The 24,862-nt window shown below is 40.7% G+C and overlaps 1 protein-coding gene and 1 long non-coding RNA gene across 3 annotated transcripts in view; one reads left to right on the forward strand and one right to left on the reverse strand.

Annotated features, from left to right (window-relative positions):
• The window catches only part of znf608 (zinc finger protein 608), a 65,870-nt gene extending 42,335 nt beyond the window's left edge, over positions 1 to 23,535 (reverse strand). For both annotated transcript variants that reach the window (XM_026186078.1, XM_026186077.1), the window contains exon 1: positions 22,311 to 23,535. In XM_026186078.1, the coding sequence (XP_026041863.1) occupies positions 22,311 to 23,222 (912 nt within the window). In that variant the 5' untranslated portion in view covers positions 23,223 to 23,535. The remainder of the gene's footprint in view (positions 1 to 22,310) is intronic.
• Positions 1,522 to 21,953, forward strand: LOC113032933 (uncharacterized). Its single transcript, XR_003273966.1, has 3 exons — positions 1,522 to 1,591; positions 20,149 to 20,270; positions 21,223 to 21,953. It is a non-coding gene; the product is annotated as an uncharacterized LOC113032933 (long non-coding RNA).
• Positions 23,536 to 24,862: the final 1,327 nt, after the last annotated feature.

A 24,862-nucleotide genomic window follows, 5' to 3' on the forward strand; every position in this document is an offset into this window, starting at 1 on the left:
TAATCTAGTCCGTTTGATTAGCAGCACCTGAGTAACTCTCAGAATTTTTTCACATGACTGTAAACAAACTGTTTCATGTATCATAAAATTAGCAAAACTGTGTAAATGTAAAAGTATATTTTTTTATATACAAAACATATATGTTTTATTGTCGGGCAGGATTATTTCAGCAACTCTGGGAACTAGAAATGCAGACATATCTTGACCAGAGGTTCCTACAGTAGCCTTTTCTGTAAGTTGAGTTATTAAACACTTATCAAGTAATCAAAAAATAAGAAACTTGTCCAGTAATCTCAGAGTTTCTTGAGAGAGGAGAGCTGCATTCTGAGGAGCTTTGGAAATGGCCTGTTACAAGGTCAAAGTCAAATAAATTTTATTGACTCTTCAGATATTCTTTGTCTTAAATAGGCACAAGTTCAAGTTTTGTAAATAGGACTTAGTAACAGATTAGGGGCGAGCACAACAATAGTTATGCATTTTCTACATCACCAGCTTGTCTGCCAAAGTTTTATGGATTTTCACACATTTCAGCACTTTGCTCAGTCTGTGGCAGTTCACTTACTGTATCTAAATCAGCCCAACCCTGCTTTAGACAGACTTTGCTTTTGGTTTGCTCCATAACAGCGTATAAAAAATGACTCTATAGTGGTAAAAGCCTGCGTCCAAAGTACTAAGAGCAGAAAAACAATACAACAACATACAGTACCTCTGGGAAATAGAAAATGCAGACATATCTGTTACCTGTTGTTAATTCATCAAAAGATCAATGAGCTTATGCCATAGTGAAGCGTCACTTCATTCGTCCTTCACTTCACTACTCTGCATTCACTATTGGTCAGAATTTAATCAAACTTACACAGAACAATCACCTAATGAGCGTAACGCAAAATGTGTCAAGGTCAAAGTCGTAAAATTTTACATTTAAAATAAATGAATTTCATTTGAATAAAGCGTTCATCTTCCTGCAGTCATATTGCAGCTATGCATGGCTTTCCTCTGAGTAACTCAGGTGTGCATTTTTTAAAACTGGACATGAATGCAAGGTCGATAACACACTTAAGTGCAAAGGATAAAGTGCTGTATGAATATGTGCGTGAAAAAGGTGAACGTGTCTAGTAGTGGAGAGTGCTTTAAGTGGTGCTTTGAGATCAGAAGTGCCACATCAATGCCAAAACTGGTATTCGTGTGGCATTCGGTTTTCTGACCTCGGAGTTCTGTTAACATAATGCAAGTAAATTAAAAATAAGGTACAGAAACATATGCTGCTCCTTTTGTTGACAGCTGATGTGCATCGGTGCTTGAAAATGAGCACAGCAGTGCATCATTGCGTCCAAAAAAATTCTAAAAAGTGTGATGTTTCTGTATTGAAGAGCATGATAGAGTATTGTTGATTACAGCAGTCACGTTGATCTGTAGATGAAATCGCTTGCGCTCATGATGCTGATTGGTTGTGAAGACTTTATGTTGTGAATCCACTCCAGTGCCTTTCTTCTATTCTTAAGTCTTTGTTCTCCTCCCAGGAACTGACTGAAACTGCACCGCCGCCGCTGCCTCATGCTCCTGCACGTGCTGATTTCGCTTGTGTTTTTTCGTAAGTACCCAGTATCTTTTTCTGTGATGCCTTCTGTATCTTTAGAGAACAAAGATCAAAATAAATAAATAAATAAAATATGAAAAAAAAAAGAAAGGGAAGCCCGAGTGTTGCTGCTTGAACTAATCCACACAGGAACATGAAGTATATCCAAATAACACTAAAATATGCATGGACCCTGGAGCTGTGCACAACACAAAGTCTCTCTAGTTCTCACTTTCCTTCAGATGATGTCCATGCTCGTTTTTCCTCTAAGAGTCAGATTCAAATCACCAGACAGTACCAGAACCATTAAAAGGGATGTTTAAGCATTTCTTATTATTTCTTCTTAATATTTGCTATCTTGAGATTACCAGAGGGTTGTAATAAGAAGCATCTTCCACATAGTTGGGGTTGAGCTTTGAGTTAGCTGGTTCCTCAAACCGTAGAGGAACCCAGTCAGAGACAACGAGTACCTTAAACTTTAAAATTAAATATTAAAAGCTACTCTGTATGATATCATAGCATGACCATGCTATAATATTCCTTTTGTGTTCACATTGTTGGTAAAAAAAAATGTGGGTGGTAGATGTTATTTAGATGTTAAGAAGTGACCATTTTAGCGCATTGTTAGTTGCTCACTCTGCTTGTATAATTAAATTTTTGTGCATATAAATGAGAAATTATTCTTGATAAGATATTCTAATAAATTCTAATGTGTCACATTCTAATAAATGTGACACAGGATGCAAAAACCAGGCTAAAGTCCAACATTTTTTTTACATTTTCCTAAAATGTCTAAACTTCTTTTTTTTTCTCACTTAAAAACTCCACTGCAACCACTGATTGATCATAATAGGCAACATGGTGACTTCATAATATCTGATATCTATATCTGATACTGTAATACAGATACAAGAGCCTTCGAGACGTAGTTTGGTTCCTCAACTCCCGACTGTTTAGGACAGGGGTGGGCAACTCCAGGCCTCGAGGGCCGGTGTCCCTGCAGGTTTTAGATGTGTCCTTGAACCAACACAGCTGATTTAAATGGCTAAATTAGCTCCCGCAGTTCTCCAGAGGCCTGGTAACGAACTAATCATGTGATTCAGGTGTGTTGACCCAAGGTGAGATCTAAAACCTGCTGGACACTGGCCCTCGGGGCCTGGAATTGCCCACCCCTGGTTTAGGAGGAGATTGCAGACAAAGAAATAAACAAACAGACAGATTCTGTTGTCTGAGAGATTTTGTGTAATATAGTAAAATATAGACTAAACAATTTTTCAGTCTATAATCGATTCAGTGTCATTCAGCTCTGTAAAACAAACTTGGCAGCAAATTAGGACCAAACACAAACATTTTTTCTTATTTATTTTTATCTACATGCAAATTTTCTCGACACGGTCATGCAAACCGTTACTGCACAGCTTCCTTCATTGTTGTTATCGAGGTAGGCTCAACAGGCTGAGCAGATGGTTGATGAAAGAATTTGTTTTAAAAGTGGCATTTCTAGCTGCTTTTTAAACCAAAACTCTTGTTATTTGTAACATGACCAAAATAAATTAGCATAATAATTTAGCAAGTTAAGAAGAGAGCCACTTTTATCACAATGAAAACTCAGGATTCAACATACCTAACCCTAATGCTTTAATTTGCCTTGCAGTACAACTCTGTGAAAGGAAGCAGGTGACAGTGAGACGTGAAATGGTAAAAAGCTGACACAAAAACAATGAGGTTTCATATTTTGGGCTCTTTCATGAAGAAGACGGTTGAAAAAAGAAAATGATTCAGGTGACATGCTGTTGCCTTTAAACCCTGAGCTGGTTTAGAAAATGCTTTGTGATGACTGTTAGCAAGAGGCCAACATTTCAGAGAGTACTGATTACACTTATATCTGCTAATGTCCATGATCAGTTAATGTGCAAGGTTATTATAGTGAACTAAAACTAAGCTAAAAACTAAAACTAGGTATGCACAAACATTTTAGTAAACTTAGTAAAAATGAAACTTTTGAAAAAAATAAACACTAAATGAAATGACTTTGTAAACTAAGTAAGTGGAACAAAATTAAAATATAGAGAAAATATCCTTCATATTGTTTGCCTAATAAGGATCTGACGGGCATGTTTTTGAGACTTTTGGATACAGAACTAAATCACCTGCTTTCAAAAATGTCTTATTTTAATACAATAAATAAAATAATACTTAAAAAGTCTAAAAACTAACACTGAAGATAATAAAGATTAAACTAAACTGAATGTTTCAAACACTAAAAGCTAACCTGCTATGCATAAATCTGAAAAAGAGCAATTCCCCTTTAATTTTGTGACATTTGACACAGTTGGGTTGTTATTAAAACTCTTTACCAGATTTATACTCATCTCATCTTTCTGTCACGTAATAAATTTAAATTGCATGTTAAAACTAATTTTAAGACTATTCCAATACTGCACCCCTCTCTCAGACTGCTAACTTGCACGCTTGCATGTTTTCTTGAGTTTCCAAAAGTAAAATGGGAGGCAGAGCTACCTCCCAGTTTGGACTCAAGAGACAAACTGAATCCCTGCTTTTAAGTCCTCCTATTTGATAAAGCCTAGTGTGGATCAGGTGACCCTGAGCCATCCCGTAGTTATGCTTCTATAGATGCAGGCAGCTGGGGGACTTCCCATGGTGCACTGAGCACTTCTTCTCTAACCCTTCACTCTTCTCCTTTCACTCCCTTATGTTTATTTGCCACTCCTGCGTGTAATTAATTTTTGTGTTTTGCTTTGCCAGAGTTTTCTTCCTGTTTAAAAGGAATTTCTTCCTTACCGCCATCTCCAAGTGCTGGATTACATCGGATCATCTGATTAGTGGGTACTGTGGGATTTGTGTGGTTGTGGTGGGGTGGGGTAGGAAGGTTCTCCTTATCCTACCTCCTACCCGTTTCCCCTGCTCTCCTATTTCTGGTATCTTTGATATAATCCTTGCCTGAGCCTTATTGTATTGTTTGCCTCATGAAAGATGAACTCAAGATAGTCAATTATCCAGTAATCTATAAGTAAAACTTGAAACAAATGATAAATAATTGCATTTTAATGATGCTTTTCTAGGCAAATGAGGCACACAAAGTGCTTAACACGGCAAACCATGTTCACAAATCCACATATATTTCTATTGTATAAATGCACCACTTTCGATACATATCAGACACGGTTCACTATCTCGCCCAAGGACACGTCATGTGGGCCGAAGAAGCCGGGGATTCAACAACCTGCCTTCCAATTAGTGGACAGGCGCAACCTCAGCCGCCTCTTGAAATACGCCAATCACAGCATCACAGAATCAAATCAAATGACTTGATTCATTTGATCAAAATCCCAAATCAAATTTAATAAATTTCTATGAGATTATGCCTAAATTTATATTGTTCTTGCCTCTTGTAAAAGAGGCTTCAGGGACTTCAGGGATCTCAATAAAAGCCGTGTGTCAATTTCACCCTTTAAATCCACTTTGGTGAAAGGGAGAGGATGAGGAGGAGAAGAGGAGAAAGCAAGCAGAAAAATCTGCTGCAGTTCAAATAAAGCAGACTCAACTTTAATGTTTCCTCCGACACACTGGAGCTTTGTGTCGAGGTTGAATCACAAATAGCTGTCCTAACTGGCATGCAGAGCTGGATTTACCCAAATTAATCAGGAGAGGGAGGCTGGGTGGTGAGAGTCAAGGGAGCCAACTGAGTTTTCCATTAATTCTCACTCTAAAATCTATAATTAAACAAAGAGACATTTTTTCATCTTTGGTTTTCATGTTTCTTTTTTCCTCTAAATCTTGAATCGCATTTTTAAGCGCCCACAGAGCAATGCGGTTTTTCAAAAATGCCAAAAAGAATTTGAATCAATCCAATTATCCCTCCATCTTTTCCTTTTTCCACCCATCCATCAATCCTCCTTTTTCCTTTACCTCATTTTCGTTCTCATCCCTTTTTCTTTTCTTCCTTTTCCTCTGCTTTCTTTGTGTCCTTCCTCCCCTCTCCCTCCTCCCCTCATATTAAATCCCTCAGTGAGCAGCCTCACTGATGTTTTTTTTTCTCGCAGACAAAAATCATCTCTGTCTTTATTGTCAGGCTGCTGAAAGAGGAGGCGTGTGTGTGTGCGTAGACAATCTGTGGTTTATCGAGTGTGTGTTTGCGTTTGTGCTTCACGCGTGACTGTGTGTGTTTTCACGAATAGTAGCCATTTTTCCCATTTTCTCTCTCCAGCCTTGCTCATCTCAGCTCTTCCTTTTTCAGTCCCTCATCAGCACACACACACACAGACACGCACACAAAAACCACTTACCTTCCTATTGAATGACAAGCTCTAATGGCATTTAAACCAACCGAGTGAAAAACAATGGACATTACTCACCGCTATAATAACTCCTGCTCCAAAATATCTCAACCTCTTTCTTTCCTTCAACACTGCTGCTGCACAATCAACCATTAACAATAATTACATTAGCACAATTCTGCATAAATTAATCTCCCCGAGTTGCAGTGTTTGCAAGCAGCGTTTTCATAATGATGTAATTATAAAGCATCTGAAGTGAAGCAGACATCACACGCTCTTAGTGTGACGGCTGATGAGAGACTCCATCGGGGGAAATGTGAAACCTTAAAGATGGCAAAGATGATTGGCCAGTGAACCATTACTTCCAACTCAGTAAACAGCCTGTGCATGGGAGCTATTATCCTTTCAAAAAAGAGATTGTAATAACATGGCAACCCCACATGTGACAACCAGATGTGGCTTGCCAACCTTGAATTGCAAAAGCAAATATGAACTAAAGGAAATCCAACGGCCACCACACTGTTTTCAAGTAGGAAGATTAATTGCCGCATTTGCAGATGCGTGCAATTTATAATTTTATTGTTGGACTGAAATTTACAGACTAACACTGCTTTTGTTGCATTAATGTAACTATCAACAGGCCTCTGTGGATTACATCTAGTGCTTTAGATGCTTTAGACACCAATAAAACACATCTTGTTAGCTCTGTAACAGGATATAAATATAGTGGTTCACTGGATTAAAAAAAGAGCACAATGGTAGAGCATAAACAAGTCGACAAAAATATAACTGTTGAATAATCCTCGTGGTTTCTATGATATCCTTTGGCATCTACAGGATTTTGTGTTTTTAAGAGTTAGTTACAGTAAGAGGAACATTGTGGTTTTGTTTAACTAAAATTATTTGTATAACATTTTTTGCAAGTGCTTCGCAGTTTCAATAAAAGCACAGATTAAAGAAACGTGCATGTGTCTAAACATACAAACACACATTAGGAGAACAAGAGCCAAAAATAATGGGCTGGTTGGCTGAATCAGTGGTCATTTAATACAGACCACTGATTGAGCTGACCTGACAGGCTGTTCAGAAGTTCAGGAGCCTCAAAAGCGTGATTGCCTCTGGTTTAAAAAATTAGAGCAAGGAATAGTTAAAAACCCTGATCAGACCAGACCAGAAAGGCTAACTGATGGAAAATAGTCTGAGCAGGTCTGCTGTGTAGACTGGAGCCATGTTATTAATAACATTTTTAAATGAATTAGAAAAAAGAAATGAAGGGAAATGATAATTGGGGTGATGTGTTGTGTGTTGGCTTGTTGTTTATGCAGCCGAGCTGCTGCATTCTGGACCAGTTAAAACAGGCACTTAAAAAGTTACTTAAAGTTATCAAATTCCACATTACTGAGTGTCAAAGGTTTGATTCTTGCAGAGTTTCTTAAATGAAAAAAGCAAGACTGGATGAGCTTTGAGATGTGAGATTCAAAATTCAAATGTTGGTCACAAATAATGTCAAGGTTCTTAGCAAAAGGGTTTGATGGAGCCGATGTAATAATTGCCATCCTTTGAGAAGCTGTTTGAGCCGAAAACGAGCACCCCAGTTTTTGCCATCATTGCGATGGAGGAAATTTAAAGACGTCCAGTTGAAGCATTCACTGATGTTGTTTGACTAAAAGAAAAGTTCAGCTGTGCATATTATGTGAGATAAACACATAATAGAGATGAAAAGCAAATTAGCTGCAGCCAATGGGACAGTAAGTGTAGTTAGTCTACTTGCCTATTCTAGCTGCCCTGTTTTGGTGGTGATGTACACCAATAACGTTGACATTACCTTGCTTAACCTTAAATCCTGCTTCATAGCACAGAGCTGTGATTCGCTGCCCCTCGTAAACATACGATTTGAACAGCAGATGGGTGGGGCTTCTGTGCTCACAGCCGCAGCTGTTTGCCTGAGATATTCACTCTTTATAGAGAGCCAAGAGTAGAAAAAAAGTGCCTGAAACAGTCTGAAGCCTGACCTCTTGATGGAAATTCCTAGTATATATGCTGGCCTCATTTAAGACTTTTTCTTTATATAGTATGTACGACTAGAAAAAGGGAAGAGCACACAAACCACATCTCCAAAAACCACATCCCCTGATTTGCCATCATATTGTCTGAGTCAGATGAAAGCAGCTTTAATCTGATTTGGATTTGAGCACATATGAGACACTCATTGCCTGAGTCAAAGAGCGACTGAAGCATCCCTCTGAGTGCAGCCGCTACAAGATGTTTCAGGAAAGCTGCAGTTAAATAAAATATGAAAGGAAGCGAAGAAGAAGAGGATGTGAGGTGATTCTTCGACGAGTTTTCAGGTAATGACAGACGGTGGGAGGTGAGATTATGATGCTGTTTTATTTCTGTGTTTCCTGTGGCTTTGGAGGCTTTGATGAATGGATGCAAAGGAAAACCTGCCAGCCTGCAGAGCAGAGCACGTGGGCGTACTGTCATACCATGAAGCCTTTTTCACTCTGTTGGCACTGATACTTTGATAGCTAATGGACTCTCAGTCCAGCCTCCACATGAGCTGTTCTAAAAACACCCTTCACACTGCCGTTTGCTCGTCCACTTGTTCTCCTTTTCTTCTATTCAAGCTTCTGTCCAATCAAGTAAAACAGAAAATCATTTTCCTTCGGTCTGCATCAGGCTGATTAATCAAAATGCCAATAAACTGAGCCAATATTGGCATGTAGTCAGACTTACCTAGCTTTGATTGATTACATATTTATTCAAGCTGATCAATGATCTTTGTCAACCCTCTCTCGTTGGGAAAGGAGAGCAAATAAACATGTGCTGTGGTATCACTCCACAAATTTCTGTCTGCAGTAATGCCCACAGTAACGACAGCAATGGAGCTGCACCCCGGCTGTGCAAAATGATTGACAGTTTGAGCTCACAGATTGCACAGTAGTAACAGTTTTGTTGTTCTTAAAGCAAAGGTAAGGCTTCAATAAAAACAATACAGCAAACAAAATCATGTGAAATCGTGATTCTTTGCTTTGGTTTGTTTTTTTAAGTTACACTCCTGGAATTGCGTTTTTTCGTAGACCTTGTGTAAAAAGTCAGAATTGTATGAAAGAAGAACCGAAGGCACCTAAATCTCATAAATCATGCAGTTTTTCTATTTGCAGTCATGCATTCAAGTCTTGTGGGTTGATCTTTGTTTAACAGACCGATGTACTACCTTTTGCTAGAGGCAAGGACATAAGATGCAGCAGTACAAGTCATGGCCTGTGATAAACAAGACAAAATACAAACTGCTGGAGCTTCTCCACTCTGGCTCTGCCTTGAACAAGTGAACAATGAGGGAACAGCGTGCTGGCTTTGTGGATCTATGGACGCCTCTGTCATCATATTGTAACCACAATGATATCACATTGTCCAAAGCTCAGTTTCTGGCCGGTCATGGGGGATGTAAAGTCATAACAGATATATGACCACAATATCATATTTTAAATGCCTAATAAATGTGTAATAAATAAATAAATCTAGAGGATAAAATGTGCATTTAAAGGGTAAATCAATCGCAGGAACCCATTCTTTTGGATGCTCATTTGCCTGGTGTTGAATAATAATAATGACATCTAATGAAAGTGCAGCTTTGCTGTTGCTAATTTATCGTTATTGAAGACACTGATGACTCTGCCTATATGTTTGTTACATTTCAAACATGCTTCCAGGTTTTGCCACTCTTATTCTCACTGATTTATTCCAGCCTAACAGATTCAAACCTCAAACCTTTAATTTCAAATAGCTTTTAATATTTGACACAAAACATTTTCATTTAGACTCTGAGGGTTTTGTTTCTTGGGGTTTTACAGTCACCATGTTTTAGGGGTAAAAGCTGATATTTTTAAGGACTAGACAGCTAAACTCCTTTGTATTATATACCTAACTTAAGGCTGGCGAGTGGAACTGAAGCATACTAATGTAGCTTTGTGTTTAAATAAAGAAAGCAAAATTTTTAAAAAAAAAGGCATTCCAAGGTCACTCGCTTATTTTCAAAAGCTTCTAAAGCTTCAGATTTTCTTCATATTCACAAGGGGTCTACTTCTGCCGTCTGCCTGTCTGATTTCCATGTTTTCAGTCAACAGTCTCCTGTCAATCACAGCCCCGTGAAGCCAACACACAAAACCAAAGTAAAACTCTCCTGCCAGTACTGCTCTCTGCTGAAGCACTGAAATTAAAGGTGGATTTTACGCAACAAAAGAAGGAAAAAATAAATATTTCTCAACAGGGTGAACATATCAAAGTCTTTTCTACAAATGGGCGATGATGAAATTTTGCACAGTCTCAGTCTGCAGCAGTAAGCGCAACTCATCTGCAACACAACACGTCTCTTTGCAGCAGGGGACTCAACTCAGCAGGTTGTCAAATGGATGTATTCTGGTTATACTCTTATATAAAAGCAACATTACTGAGCATTTGTGTCACTTTGTGGTTAAATTGCCATCCAACAGCAACAACATCATTATTTGTAAAGAGATTTCTGAATTTCTGTTTTAAATCTGTGGCGTCCTGGCTGAACTCTGAATCTAAATTAATGTGAATTTCTGTTTAATGTGATTTCTTTTTTATATGTAGAAGACAACAGTTTTACAGATTTGCAACAGATGGCATCTGATTTGGGATTTTCACCAGTTTATCACAGTTAATTGCAGCATTATCACAAATAGATTGCATGCAATTACCAAACTGACCCCAATAATTTTGGTTGTTCTGCAGTTTCCCTGAAGCGGTGCGCTATCAATCAGACCATTTGATGTGTACTAATGCAGTAAATTTAATTCTTGTTCATTACTTTTGTGCAGAAGCCGCTATCATGCCTTTTTTTTCCCTTTAGGCATGTAGTTCTACTTATTGTCAGTCTGCTTCGTCTCTGCTCTTTGTTATGCCTCTTCTCACATACAGCAGTCATTCACCACCAAACACACACACCCAGTTAAACAAAAAGATGAGGCGAAAAATTAGTACCCTGTCTCTGCAAATGCACATTTGCATTAAGCTCGAATTCAAAATTAACCCAACACACACAAACACCCCCATTCTCTCTTTCTCTCTTTTCTGATGATGATGGTGTAGCTGTTCTGCACACATTCATGAAATTCTGTATGTGCTGCATGTACCTGCACACATTCTTGGTTATATGCAGGGATGCCTACATAAAACTAGAGTCAGGTAGATTAAATGAAATACAAATCCCATCCTGCGAGTCAAAAATTGCCTTGACTGGTGTCCTGATCACTCTGACCACTGCCCATATTAAACAAATTAACCAAAGCTAATTTTCACAGCCAGGGCAATATCAACAAATATTTAAAAGAATTAAAATGTTGTCTTTTGCGTTTTCCCACCCAGAATTCAGCGTTAATGCCATCCTTTCCACACAAAGACTTTACTGGGTCGCCCATTTATTTCTTGTGAGTCTGTAGTCCAAGATGGTATCACTGTAGTCCATCAGCTCACTGCGGCAGCTGATAATTTTTCTATTTATTGTCAAGTGTTACTTAATAAGTCATTGGAAAAGGTGTGGTTTCACGTCTTTTAATGCCCACCTACATGTGTACCCCAACCCTGTGGGAAATGATGGATTTCTGTTTGTAATGCTCTAAACAATGACATTGTTTTACACAGAGATCTTTTTATATCAATGTTTCCTCCTTGTAACATTCCCAGAATAAAACTCAGAGTTTAACAGCTGTAAATTTTAGTCTTTGCACATTTTAGCAAACACGTGTCAGATCCCTGGTGGTTTGTCCTCCCACCCTTTAGAAATCCACATCAAGACTTCACAATCAGACATTTCGTGCCTTTAGAAAACATGTTCAGTCTTTTGGAAAAACATCTGGCTGGCTGTTAGATAACTATGTGTCCATGCTGGCTCCAGCCAATATTCTTTGAAAAAGGAAGGATAAACAACATCAAAGCTCTGCTGATTATCAACCTTGGGTGAAAACTGGACACATACTGTATGACGCAAGTTTGAATCCTGCTGAGAGCTGGTGACCTTTATGTGATGATAAATAAAAAAGCAGGGCCCATCATAAAGTCCAGTCAGTGATCAGCAGAGGGTAAAGAAATGCTAATAAATATTTGAGACAATTAATTTAATTATCCAATAAAAGCGAAAATTTTTTACTTAGTGCTCTATAACTGTCAATAGTGGAAAAACGACAGATTCTCTCTTTGTATCACACTGTAACACTTCCAGTCCTCATTAACACCTTTTTTCCCCCTTTTTAGCATTATTAGCGCCTTACAGGTGTAAGGTGGTGAACCTGCACAGCTGCTGCTCAGTTTTATCTTTTCCATGCTGATAGTTAAAGATGTTCCAAGCTCTGTAAGCGATCTATTTGATTTAAAATCTACTTTGGCTATTCTCTTGGTTTAACCACTCAAACGGAATCCTCAGAAGAGAAAATGTTGAAACAATGTTACATTAAAGTGAAAGTCACTAAGACAGCATAGGGAGGAGTTCGGGGTAGACAAAGGGCTAATAAAACACTAGCATTACAGCCATAAACATGAATCAATTTTATTGGAATTCCACGTGAAAGACCAATACAAAGTGTGATCTTGCCACAGATTCTCGATTGGACTTAGATCTGGACTTTGACTGGGCCATTCTAACACATGGATATGTTTTGTTTTAAACCATTCCATTGTTGCCCTGGCTTTATGTTTAGGGTCGTTGTCCTGCTGGAAGGTGAACCTCTGCCCCAGTCTCAAGTCTTTTGCAGACTCCAAGAGGTTTTCTTCCAAGATTGCCCTGTATTTGGCTCCATCCATCTTCCCATCAACTCTGACCAGCTTCCCTGTCCCTGCTGAAGAGAAGCACCCCCGGAGCATGATGCTGCCACCACCATATTTGACATGGGGATGGTGTGTTCAGAGTGATGTGCAATGTTAGTTTTCCACCACACATAGCGTTTTGCATTTTGGCCAAAAAGTTCCATTTTGGTCTCATCTGACCAGAGCACCTTCTTCCACATGTTTGCTGTGTCCCCACATGGCTTGTGGCAAACTGCAAACGGGACTTCTTATGGTGTTCTGTTAACAATGGCTTTCTTCTTGCCACTCTTCCATAAAGGCCAACTTTGTGCAGTGCACGACTAATAGTTGTCCTATGGACAGATTCCCCCACCTGAGCTGTAGATCTCTGCAGCTCGTCCAGAGTCACCATGGGCCTCTTGGCTGCATTTCTGATCAGCGCTCTCCTTGTTCGGCCTGTGAGTTTAGGTGGACGGCCTTGTCTTGGTAGGTTTACAGTTGTGCCATACTCCTTCCATTTCTGAATGATCGCTTGACTCCGTGGGATGTTCAAGGCTTGGGAAATGTTTTTGTAGCCTAAGCCTGCTTTAAATTTTTCAATAACTTTATCCCTGACCTGTCTGGTGTGTTCATATCTTTAATTCTGCTGCAGATCTAAATGACTTGTCGCAGTCGTCGCACTTGAAAGGCCTTTCGCCCGTGTGTATCAAAGTGTGCCTCACCAACGCGTCCTTGCCAAAGAAGCCCTTCCCACAGTGCTCACACGGGAAGCGGTGTTGTTGCTCCCAATACTCTCTTAGACAACCTCTGAGGCCGTCACAGAGCAGCTGTATTTGTACTGACATTAGATTACACACAGGTGCACTCTATCTAGTCATTAGCACTCATCAGGCAATGTCTATGGGCAACTGACTGCACTCAGACCAAAGGGGCTGAATAATTACGCACACCCCACTTTGCAGTTATTTATTTGTAAAAAAATGTTTGGAATCATGTATGATTTTCATTCCACTTCTCACGTGTGCACCACTTTGTATTGGTTTTTCACGTGGAATTCCAATAAAATTGATTCATGTTTGTGGCTGTAATGTGACAACATGTGGGAAAGTTCAAGGGGGCCGAATACTTTTGCAAGACACTGTAAGTGCCAAGTGAGTGTGATATTATCATAGTCTCAAGGTTTTGTTGTGTTTTAGAGTTTCACTGTCATTCTGGTTCTATTATTGTAGGTCTGTACCTTACAATATAAAGTGCATTGAGGCAACTACTGTTGTGATTCACTCTGTGTGCCTTCTGTCTCATCTATGATGTTGTGTCTTTGTCTTCCCATAATTCATGCTCTATAATGCTGCATTTCATTGTGTTGGTTGCCAGTTTGTGTTTTGTGTTCTTTGTTTTCTTCTTATGAATTTTTGTATTTAATTTTTTCGTTTTGAGTTTGATATTTCATCGCTCAAAATTTATTTGCTCATCCAGTCTTTGGGTCCTCACTCCTCCCTTGACACTTTTTTAACATGTAGGCAATTTTCCTAAACTTAACCAAGTAGTTTTTAGCAACTTACTCTAACTCGATTAGAAGAAAAATACCACTAAAGGAAAAGCACATACAAATGATAAATTAAAATATATAGAAAACCTCAGTCCCACCTAACAGACACTGCATTCAGCTGTCTGGCCACCTTGTAACTTATTCCATCACCAGCCCTCCAAATGACAACTCTGTTAGTCTCAAAACTAAATCATTAAATCTCAGCGTCCAGTATTTCAGTGTTTTTGAGTATCTGTGTGACACAACCTGGCACAACTTCAGTGTTTTGCATTAAATGAAAAAACAAACCATTAACCTCCTGTCAAGCTAATTCACAAAGGATTGTGGAAGAGACAACAACAAATCAAACAAATCATTTTTTTAATTAACTAGTATTGTTTTTTTTTAAAAGCTAATAAGGAGGATAATAAGAAGGATAATAAGAATAACAGTGGTCTGGGGTAACACAAGAGTTCTCTCTATGCACAATGCAAAAAAAGAGCAAGAAGGATAATGCATAATGTTTGGTATCAGGAAAAGCAAGAAATAATATGCTTCATTTATTTAAGAATAAACCATTTTCCTCTCACGTATGACCTGAGAGGAAAATGCAATATAAAGCAGTCATGTGTTCACAGCACATACATATCAGTTTGTGGAATGTGGCTAAACAAAGAAATTTTAAAAAAGGTAAAAATATTGCACAATATAAGAATAAATATAAGCAATACATATTTGATGGGCATATAGCTATACAGCTGTTCTATTGTACAGAATGAGAATATTGTTATGTTGTTGATATGAGAGAGCATTTGTCTACACAGGTACACAGATGTGTGTGTGTGTGTATATATGTACATATATATAGTTACCAATTGGATTAAGAAATTGTTGGCAAACTTTGGGGCAGGTCTGAATAAGCCGCTGCTTCTTCCTGCTCCTTTTCAAACACCTTTTGTTTTTGTTTTACAGATAATTTTGCTGGAATTCTTTTATGTTTATTTTCCATTTCCTGTGTTTGATATATGTATAAATATAAATAAATAAAAAAGAAAGAAAGGGTTGTGGATGATGATCGATGATGGTCAAACTTGCTGTATGTGGACGTGATGAATGTGTTAGTAGAAGTTTAGAGCCAGCAAATATTATGACGTGGTACGGTTTACCAGTTAAGGTCGGTTGAATCATTCATCGTTGTACGTCACTGCATCAACATCTCTTCATGCTAGAAGTGAGAATAAAAACTAAACTATGTGTTACTGAGCACACTGTGTGTTTTACAAGGTGGATAGTAGAACTTAACGTCCTCCCCGCCAACAAAAGAACGATTGGCCTACGGGCAGACTGCCCAGCCCTACTAACAAGACCTTTTCCTTTAGAGTCGTTTGCTTTCACCTCTCCCAAAAAGCTCAGGAATCCTTACAGTATAATACAGTTTAAGCTGAAATTATAGAAAAAGGTTTCATATTTAATAAATGCATGATGTTTAGTGAGAAAAATCAAGATTACGATTACTGACCAGAATAATCATGGTTATGATTTTACAGCCTTAATGCAACCTATTTAATAAAATGTATGCCATAGCTGAAAATGTAATACATTCATTGTCATCATGAAAGCTTTCAGCCAGTGAAACACGGCACAATAGTTTTATTTGTCAGAAAAACACATTTCAAAAGTCTCAGCCTATTATCCTTCATAATCACTCACTCTTAAAGGTGCAGTTTTGGAGGATTTCAGCTTAAAACGCTGAAAACTTAAAAAGCCAAGTAAGTGCGTAATGGACCCGTAAAAAGCTGGCTGGGCAAAGTGATCTGGTTATTTATACATGGATGAGAAAGATGAAATGGTGCATTAAAGAGGAACATTGCCTTACATTGGCCTCTCCTCATCACTCTCCATCCCGATGCTTGCTTCGCTTGCTTTGGATCAGCTGTTTACATGCGACACTACAACTCCTCCTGAATAAACTAAACACTGTCAACGTCACCATGGAGACCAAGCCTGCACAAACCTGTTAAAACCCACCAGGTAAACGTGACGACTCAAAAGCTGCGACTACAGCACAACGGGAAATGATGCTTCTGAAAAAAGAAAATGGAATAACCGGATATTGGCGGGTGCGTTGATGCTGCTGCTGCAAGGTGATCAGAATTCAATATTAGGCGATAGGATCCGTCAGGAGCCGAGTGTTTTTGTTTCATCCTCATTCAGCCTGCAGGGATCCAGACTGACAGACAGAAAGTGATAGCAGAGCAGCCGCTGTCATTCACAGAGAAACTCAAGTGCATCTTATTGTCATGCAGATGACAGCCTGAGCCTCAGCAGCAGCAGCAGAACTGCTTTTATTTCTGCCAGTGTGGCTAGATCAGATTTATATTTTAGCGAGAGGGTAGCTTTTTGAAGGTAAATTGGAGCATTTTTCTGCAAGAATTTTTGCTATGATACGGTCTCGGTTAGTCCGTTGCTCACAAAATTCAGTACAACATATCTGCTCCACCAAGGAAGAATCACACCAGTTGTGATGATCCCTTGAGTTGGTTCATGTTTCTGCAGTTTCCTTGTGCTCTCATCGTGGTGTTAAGTCTATCATTAGCCATTTCTGGGTCCAAATGCTCTTTCAGTTCCCGAAAGCAAACAATTGTGAAACAGTTTAACTCCAAAACATTAATGCATTATGAGGTTTAGCAGAGCTGGAATAAGTAGTAAGTAAGCTAGCTGGATGACATCTAAAGATGTGAGGTTGTAGCATGCCAATAGTTTCAGAAAAAACAAAAAGCAAAGCAGCTCAGCTATAACTGTGAGAGTAAAGAAGCCGCTCTCAAAAGGGTTGGTGAAGTGTTAAATTGTATGTGATCAAACTTCATGCTGAGCGTCTCAATTGGGCAGAGACAAATGCTATAGTATGGCAGCAAATAGACAAAAAAAGCAGACCAAATTTCTGCCTGGAGAATATCTGCGATGAGACCATCCACAAAACAGGATTAGTCATCAATATGATGCTGTATGGTTTAGATTTCTTCCTAAGTCTCAGACAACCTGAGAGGGATTCTTTTCTAAAGTATTCAAATATTTGGGCTGTCATGGTTTTAAAACCTTCGTTTAACAATATGTTATATAAAATGAGTGCTAATAAAAAGCTGGAGAGGTTTGGACTCTCAGCTTAGTAGTTTCTGGAGGCTTTGTGCTGATTTTTTTTTTTTAAATGACAGGAAGAATAGCCATAAATTTTAGCATTCATGTTCCCTTCAGGATGATGTGTAAAAGTGATCATTTGATGGTTAATCTTTCTCTAACATCACATCATTTAGTTTATGATCACTTAGCTCTGAATGGAATCTTGTTTCTACCAGCTATTGCAGTTTTTAAGTGGTGGATGCTAATAAGCATTATAGACATTATAGACCAATCATTTTCTGGACTCTGTACTTTGGAACCTCAACATTGTCGTGTAGACCACAGCCATGTTAGGATTTTTGGAGACAAAAGTGACTACTGGACAGAGAGTGAAGTGTTAAGCTGACTAGCAATGTGCATTCTTATATACCTGCTAATTAGTAAGCTAAGAAAATCCTACACCCTAAAACTGAATTAAAAACATCATGTACAATATGTTTGTACAATTAACCAGACAACAAGCTCTATTATTGATCAGACAGTTGCATAAAGAAGCATAAACATGAGCAGGAGGTCCAGGAGAGTCACTGGTGGATGGATCTACCAGATAGCTATTAGCTACAGCTCCCTGTGTCTGCAGCCACATATTAATCATCCCTACCTTAAAGCCTTATAAATAACTTTTCTCCAGTGTAGTTGTTATGAACAGTGTCAGGTTTGTATCTAATAGATTACTGCATAACTACACATGACAAAGGTTTAGGAAATCCGCTCATTTTTCGTGTGTCTGAAAGAAAAACGAAAATATCAGTTGATATGTTAGAATATCGAACTTTGAAAAATTCTCCGAAAAAACCTCCAGGATATTCAGCCAGCTCTAAATTGGAGAAGAGAAAATAAAATACAAAATTGATTAAATCTTCAGCAATACTCATATTTCAAAAACAAGTTTAAAAGAAGGCTCTTCAGTACTGTCACCAGTTTTAATGTATGGTTCTGTATAATCTTCTTCCATTTGACTGTAGTTCATTAGCTCTATGCACAAGTACAAGCTCTTCCATGTACTCACTGTTTCCACAGTTGTTCTCATCAGCAGGGCGTAACTATTTAATCCAATTTTGATTCCATTTAAATTAGATGCATCATACATCATTCATTCTCATTGTGCCTCCATTAATTTTAACCAGATTAACTTCCAAAAGGTGCAGCAGCTCAAAAATCTGTGTTTGGTTCCAGAGTAATAATTAAACACCAAGTCTCGAGATACTGGAGACATTTGATTTGAAGGCTAAACGTAAAAGCCGCAGATGACAAATGCTCAGTTTGTGGGGCTCAAGTGAAGGAAACATGTCAGAGCAGGAGGACTGCAGTGCATGAAACTGGATATTTCTGCAGTGGCTGTGGTGTTTTTTTGTTCGGCTTTAAATTCATATGCAAAGACCATGATGACACCGAAGCTAGTGGTGCATTCATCCACTGAGGTGTAGGAAGGGTTCATGTAGACGACATTAAGGGGAAAACCGTCAGTCATCTCTCATACAGCTGTGAGAACACATGTTATTTATATTTTAATGAATAATTGCATTTGAGCTTTGCAGATGCCCTTGAAACTCTTGTGCAATCAGTCTGTAATCCCTTAAGCACCTTTACGTTAATTTGTGAAATTTTCACTTGGGCGAAAAAAAGCATTAGCAAAACATTTTTTATTTATTTTTACTTCTTCTTAATCAAAACTGTAAAATAGGACATAAATGACAGCTTGTTCATATCATTAGAAGGCCGCTGAATTTACACAAGATTCACAAAGGAATCCATCATGTCAGACTTGAAGCTTAGTTCAGTATCTATAGGCTGTACGTATGGCCCACTGCTGTGTTGGTGTCGGATAAGAGGGTGGGACTTTATAGCTAAGGGCAGCAAACTGCATCCACAAACTGTATGGATGCAAAGCAAAGACACAAATATCTGCTGAGAAGTACTGCTGGAAGTATCAGACTAACAAAATTGCATTCCCAAAACAAAACATAAAGCAAAGACTTATTGGAAACCTCACAGCAGGCTTCAGAAATGATTCAAAAGGCACCAACCACACAAATGCAGTCAAGAAGTCCAGTTCGGTGACAGACAGCTAGTACACACAGCCACCTGTGTCAGCACACCTGCCAGTCATATAATCCATGTCCCTAACTTTTAACCTCAACAAAATCCAAATGTATGACTCATAGGCTGTTTTCTGAAGGGGGAAGTTATCCATAGAAGCTGACACCGGTTTTTGTATCAGGCTGTGAATGTGTGTTTTTTGGGTTCATTTTCAAATGAAAGTCAATGAGGGCATGGATTGTTTTTGGAGCAAGCCTCAAGTGGCCATTAATGGAACTGCGGTTTTTAGCACTTGTGTTGACATTTTTGTCATAGAAAAATTACATCAGCTCAAATGAGGAACTCCTGGGTGAGATCACTACAGTCATGTTATTCTATATGTTATTGCTACCATTAGCGTCTAGTAGGACCAGAAGCTATGTTCTTATCTTATGATTGACAAGTCACACCATCAAAAATGCACAATCATAATTAAATTTACTTTGGTCCAATTCAGTTTAACTCAAGGTGCTTTATATTATAAGGCAAAGACAGAGAAAATAACACAGGGAAAACTCCAATAAACACTTAGCGACAGTGGGAAGGAAAAACTCCCTTTTAATAGGATGAAACCTCCAGCCGAAGCAGACGCGGAACAGTGAAAATGCTCTGCTCAATGCTTCAGTAATAGGACTTTGCAAACTTATGTGTGACGTCACAGTGGCTATGTCCATCTTTACATACAGTTTGGCTGCACACTCTTCACATCCCATTCCCAGTGAGCATGATCTGCAGTGGCCCCACCTTACAACCTGCAGGACCCAAAGGATCCGCTGCCAGCAGAGGTCCAATGGCCCTGCCCCGACAGGTCAGACGTGCTTAATGATATGACTAATTTGTGCATAGTGTGACTTTCTCATTTCCCTGATTCTCTAAAGCAGATGTGGAGAGTGCAAACTCAGGATGACCCACAGAGATCCATTCATGGAAATAAACTTGATTTATTTCCATTATAATATCAAATTAGCCCAATTTTCGGGGTTTTAGCCTCTCTATAATCAAAGGACACCCAACAGTTGCTGAGTGGAGCCCAGATTCTTGTTGACAGGAAATGACTTACAGCCTCCACAGACTGAGCTCAGGGTGACTCTGTGTGTGTGTGTGTGTGTGTGTGTGTGTGTGTGTGTGTGTGTGTGTGTGTGTGTGTGTGTGTGTGTGTGTGTGTGTGTGTGTGTGTGTGTGTGTTTCACTGCTGAATGGGAATCCTTCAGATCAACAAATAAACAAAGCAGCCAGTGCAGACCAGCGTTCCTCCTGTCAACAGCATCTGCCAGCAGCAGGAGGAAGCTTCAGTTTTTCCTGCCTCATAAAGCTAATCATGCATGTGTGTTTCTAAAAAACTAACAAAAAAAACACCTTCTGGACATACTCCATCTGCTTCTTTTTTGTGTCTTTGTCTTTAAGTGCATGTCCTCTGCTGTTACATCCCATTCCTCCCTCTCTATCAGACATCTCTGTCCCCATCTTACCTTTCCACCCATCCCTCCATCTCCTCTCTGCTGGATGACTTATTCAAAACCCTCCAAAAAATGATTTCCCAACCATTCCTGCTAGGCCGCTGTACCGGCTCAGGAGTGGCTCATTAAACCTCAGCCATCCGACCTGTCAACCCGCAGTATTTACGTCTTATTTTAAAAGGATGTGACCCTCGCTCTAAAGCCTGATTATATTTGATATCCTGAGTGTCTTCCTGAATGAATTAAGCAAACAAAAAGGAGGATGTCAAGGCAAGGCTAATTTTTATTCTCTGTTTTCCTAAGTTGGTGGTGCACCTGGGAAGGATTATTTAAAACCAGTACTTTCAGGTAAAATGAATGAACTTCTTCAAGCTCTATCCATCACATTTGACAGCTGGTGCGACATGCAGGCTTTATCTTGAGGTGACCACTGAAATTCAAGTTGATTTAGATAAAGCTTTACAATAACTGCCTAGAAGCTGCCAGACTTAAAGACATGCTTCTGGAAGGTTAAATTAAGCCTTCTTTATCTTATACTATGCCTTTTCTTTAACCAGTTGTTTTAGCCCCTCCCCCTTTAAGCCAACTTTCAACTGATTGGCTGCATTTCAGAAACAGAAGGTGAGTTGTGCTTGTGTGCCTAAATCAGTAGGAATAATGACCCTTCTTTATGACATCATGCAGAAACAGTAAAACAAAGTATCTTAAATGCAGCATTTATAGCTCTTGGCTCACAGGAGCTACTTGTAAACACACTGATGTCATTATCTGAAACTTTTGCATATAAGCAGTCAACACCTGACAAATATAATGAAAAGCATAATAAGTCTGCTTGAATAAAATAATGTGACTTTGTTGTTGCTCTCACCATGATGGACAATGACATTTGCCATTTTGTTATATTACAGCATCACATTTTAATTCCCTTTACTGCTGAGTTCTTGATGCACATGCCTTCTCCTCTAATCTCCAGGAAAAACAAGGAGCACTGGATTAAATGGCTCTAGAAAGAGGAGGAGGAGGAGGAGGATGGAGATGGAGGACACACTGCTGCTGCTGCTGCTTCCTCCCTCCTCCTCCTCCTTTTTTCTTCATCTTCCCTCCAAAAAGAAAAAGGAAATCTCAGCCTGGTAAACATCAACACAGACACAGAGAGCGGGAACAATGACACCAGCTGGGCAACAACAATGGCAAATAAATATCATGTGGCAGCATTTAACCATTCTGAGTGTCTGCTGCTCCTTTGTGGCCTCTACACCTGCATCTGACTGACCGCCTCCCTCCTTTTATTTCCGCGTTAGGCTAAATTAAAGGCAGCTTCCTGCAGGTGTGCTTCTTTTGTTGCCGTGTTGCATTGTTGTTTCCCCCCCAGACAATAAAAGCAGGCTCACCTTCTCGGCTCCTCTGTGCTTCTTGGCGGCCGGCGTGTCGTCCTGCTGCCGTCTCACAACAATAGCGCCGGTTTTAACTCCACACTCCAGCGCGGTTTTCCCGGTGCTGACGGCGGCGGCACCGTTACTATTGTTGTTATTGTTTACGTTGCCGATATCTCCCGGGAGCCTGGAGTCCGGAGCGGCGCACAGGCAGTGTCCGGAGCCGTCGCGGCACAGATGATGCTCGGGAGCGGGCAGGGCGGACGACGGGAGGAAGACGGAGGGAGGAGGAGGAGGAGGAGACGAGCCATCACCACCGGGCTTCTCCTTCCTCGTTCGGGCAGGAGGAGCAGCGGCGTCCCTTTCCCTGTCTCGCTCCCTCTTCCAGCCCCGGATCATGTTCTTCCCCTTCCTCTCCTCCTTGCCTTTGGCGCATGACGCAGAAGGAGCGGTCACTTCGGAGACTCCGTTCCCGCCGCCACCGTCCGCCTCTCTGCTGACCGCTGAAATCATCTCCAGACCTTCTCCAGCGACGCTGCGTCCTTGAGCCTCCCGACGCTGTTGCTGCTGTTGCTGCTTGCCGATCCCGAAGCACGCTTCTCCGCCGCCTCGCACCACGACAGCAGCCGCTGATGAGTGATCCGCCGAAGCCGCCTCCGGTTCCTCCCGTCCCTCCCGGCCGACTCCTTTACGCTTAAGCGCGGATCTCCTCGGCTCCGACCCGCCGCCGCCAGGTGTCCGGGTCTGGAGCGAGGGCAGGGCCGCGTGTCTGTCGGCTGAGCCAGCGGCACTGAAGGAAGAGGAGGAGGAGGAGGCGATGGAGACAGAGGAGGAGGAAGAGGAGGAGAAGGCGGCGGTGTGGTTGGGTGACAGCTCCTTGCAGTCTGTCAGCAGCCCTCCATTCTCCCCAGCTCTCAGGAAACGGTTCATCTCCTCGTTTCCTTGTCTCCTTTGTCGATCTCCACAATAATCAGCATGCAAGTCATTGTCAGAGCGCCAGCCAGCCGCAGTGTGGCGGAGAGCACCGGAGCATCAGGCCCGCTCCTTCACAAACTACCACACAGACTGAATGACAGCTCGCAGTATCTGACAGGGCTGCTCGCTGTTATCACCCGCAGCACAGTAAAACACGATAATCACAAATCTAAACTTGTGTTTTCATAAAATAATAAAAACAATACGAATAAAGTTCATAAAGTCACATTTGGAAGGTTTATTTCAATCCCAACAATAAAATGCCCCAGTAATATATGGATATGTAGCACATTACTGTTTATTTTCAAAGAGAGAATAGATGGTTTTGTTTTCCTTCGACTGTGAATGCATCTTCCCAATGTCTCAGATGCCACTTAATTGCTGTCAGAAAATGCAACTAGTTGGCCGCAGGAGGGCGCTGCCGTGTTTGTTTTATAGTTTATGCATCAGCTCAAGTGTCAGTGATTGGATGCCCACTAAATGCTCAGCTTCGGCGCCTAATAAGCTCATCACTGGACCCACTTCAGTTTGCCTACCAGCCTGGCATTGGAGCGGATGATGCCGTCATTCACCTCCTACATCGTTCCCTCGCTCACCTGGAGACCGCTGGAAGCACTGTGAGAATCATGTTCTTTGATTTCTCCAGTGCCTTCAACACCATTCTTCCCTCGGTTCTAAAGGACAAGCTGGTGAACTCTGGAGTGGACCATCACCTCACTACCTGGATCCTGGACTACCTCACCGACCGACCACAGTATGTGAGGACTCAGGGCTGTGTGTCGGACAGGGTCGTCTGCAGTACGGGGGCCCCACAGGGAACGGTTCTGGCTCCGTTCCTCTTCACCATCTACACTGCAGACTTCTCCCACAATTCCACCCAGTGCTTCCTGCAGAAGTTCTCTGATGACTCTGCAATAGTCGGCCTCATCACTGATGGGGACGACAAGGAGTACAGAGGTCTGACCCAAGACTTTGTGGACTGGTGCCAGCTGAACTACCTCTAGATCAACGCCCAGTAAAACCAAGGAACTGGTGGTAGACTTCCGCAGGCACAAGCATTCTCCACTGCAACCACTGAACATCCAAGGTATGGACATTGAGGCTGTGGACAGCTACAGGTACCTTGGTGTTCATCTGAACAATAGACTGGACTGGACTCATAACTCAGACGCCCTCTACAGGAAAGGGCAGAGCAGGCTGTACCTGCTGCGGAGACTCAGGTCGTTTGGAGTGGAGGGCCCACTCCTGAAGACCTTCTATGACTCTGTTGTGGCTTCTGCTATCTTTTATGGTGTGGTCTGCTGGGGAGGCAGCATCTCTGCTGGGGACAGGAAGAGACTGAACAGGGTGATCCGAAGGGCCAGCTCTGTTCTAGGATGCCCTCTGGACCCAGTGGAGGTGGTGAGTGACAGGAGAACGGCGGCTAAGCTGTCATCCCTGATGGACAACATCTCCCACCCCATGCAGCAGACTGTGACAGCACTGAGCAGCTCCTTCAGTGGGAGACTGCGGCACCCACGGTGTGGGACGGAGAGATTTCGCAGTTCTTTCCTCCCCACTGCTGTCAGACTCCATAATAAAGACTTTAACTGATC

This window comes from Astatotilapia calliptera, chromosome 12 (assembly GCF_900246225.1).
Source record: "Astatotilapia calliptera chromosome 12, fAstCal1.2, whole genome shotgun sequence".
Classification (NCBI taxonomy): Eukaryota; Metazoa; Chordata; class Actinopteri; order Cichliformes; family Cichlidae; genus Astatotilapia; species Astatotilapia calliptera.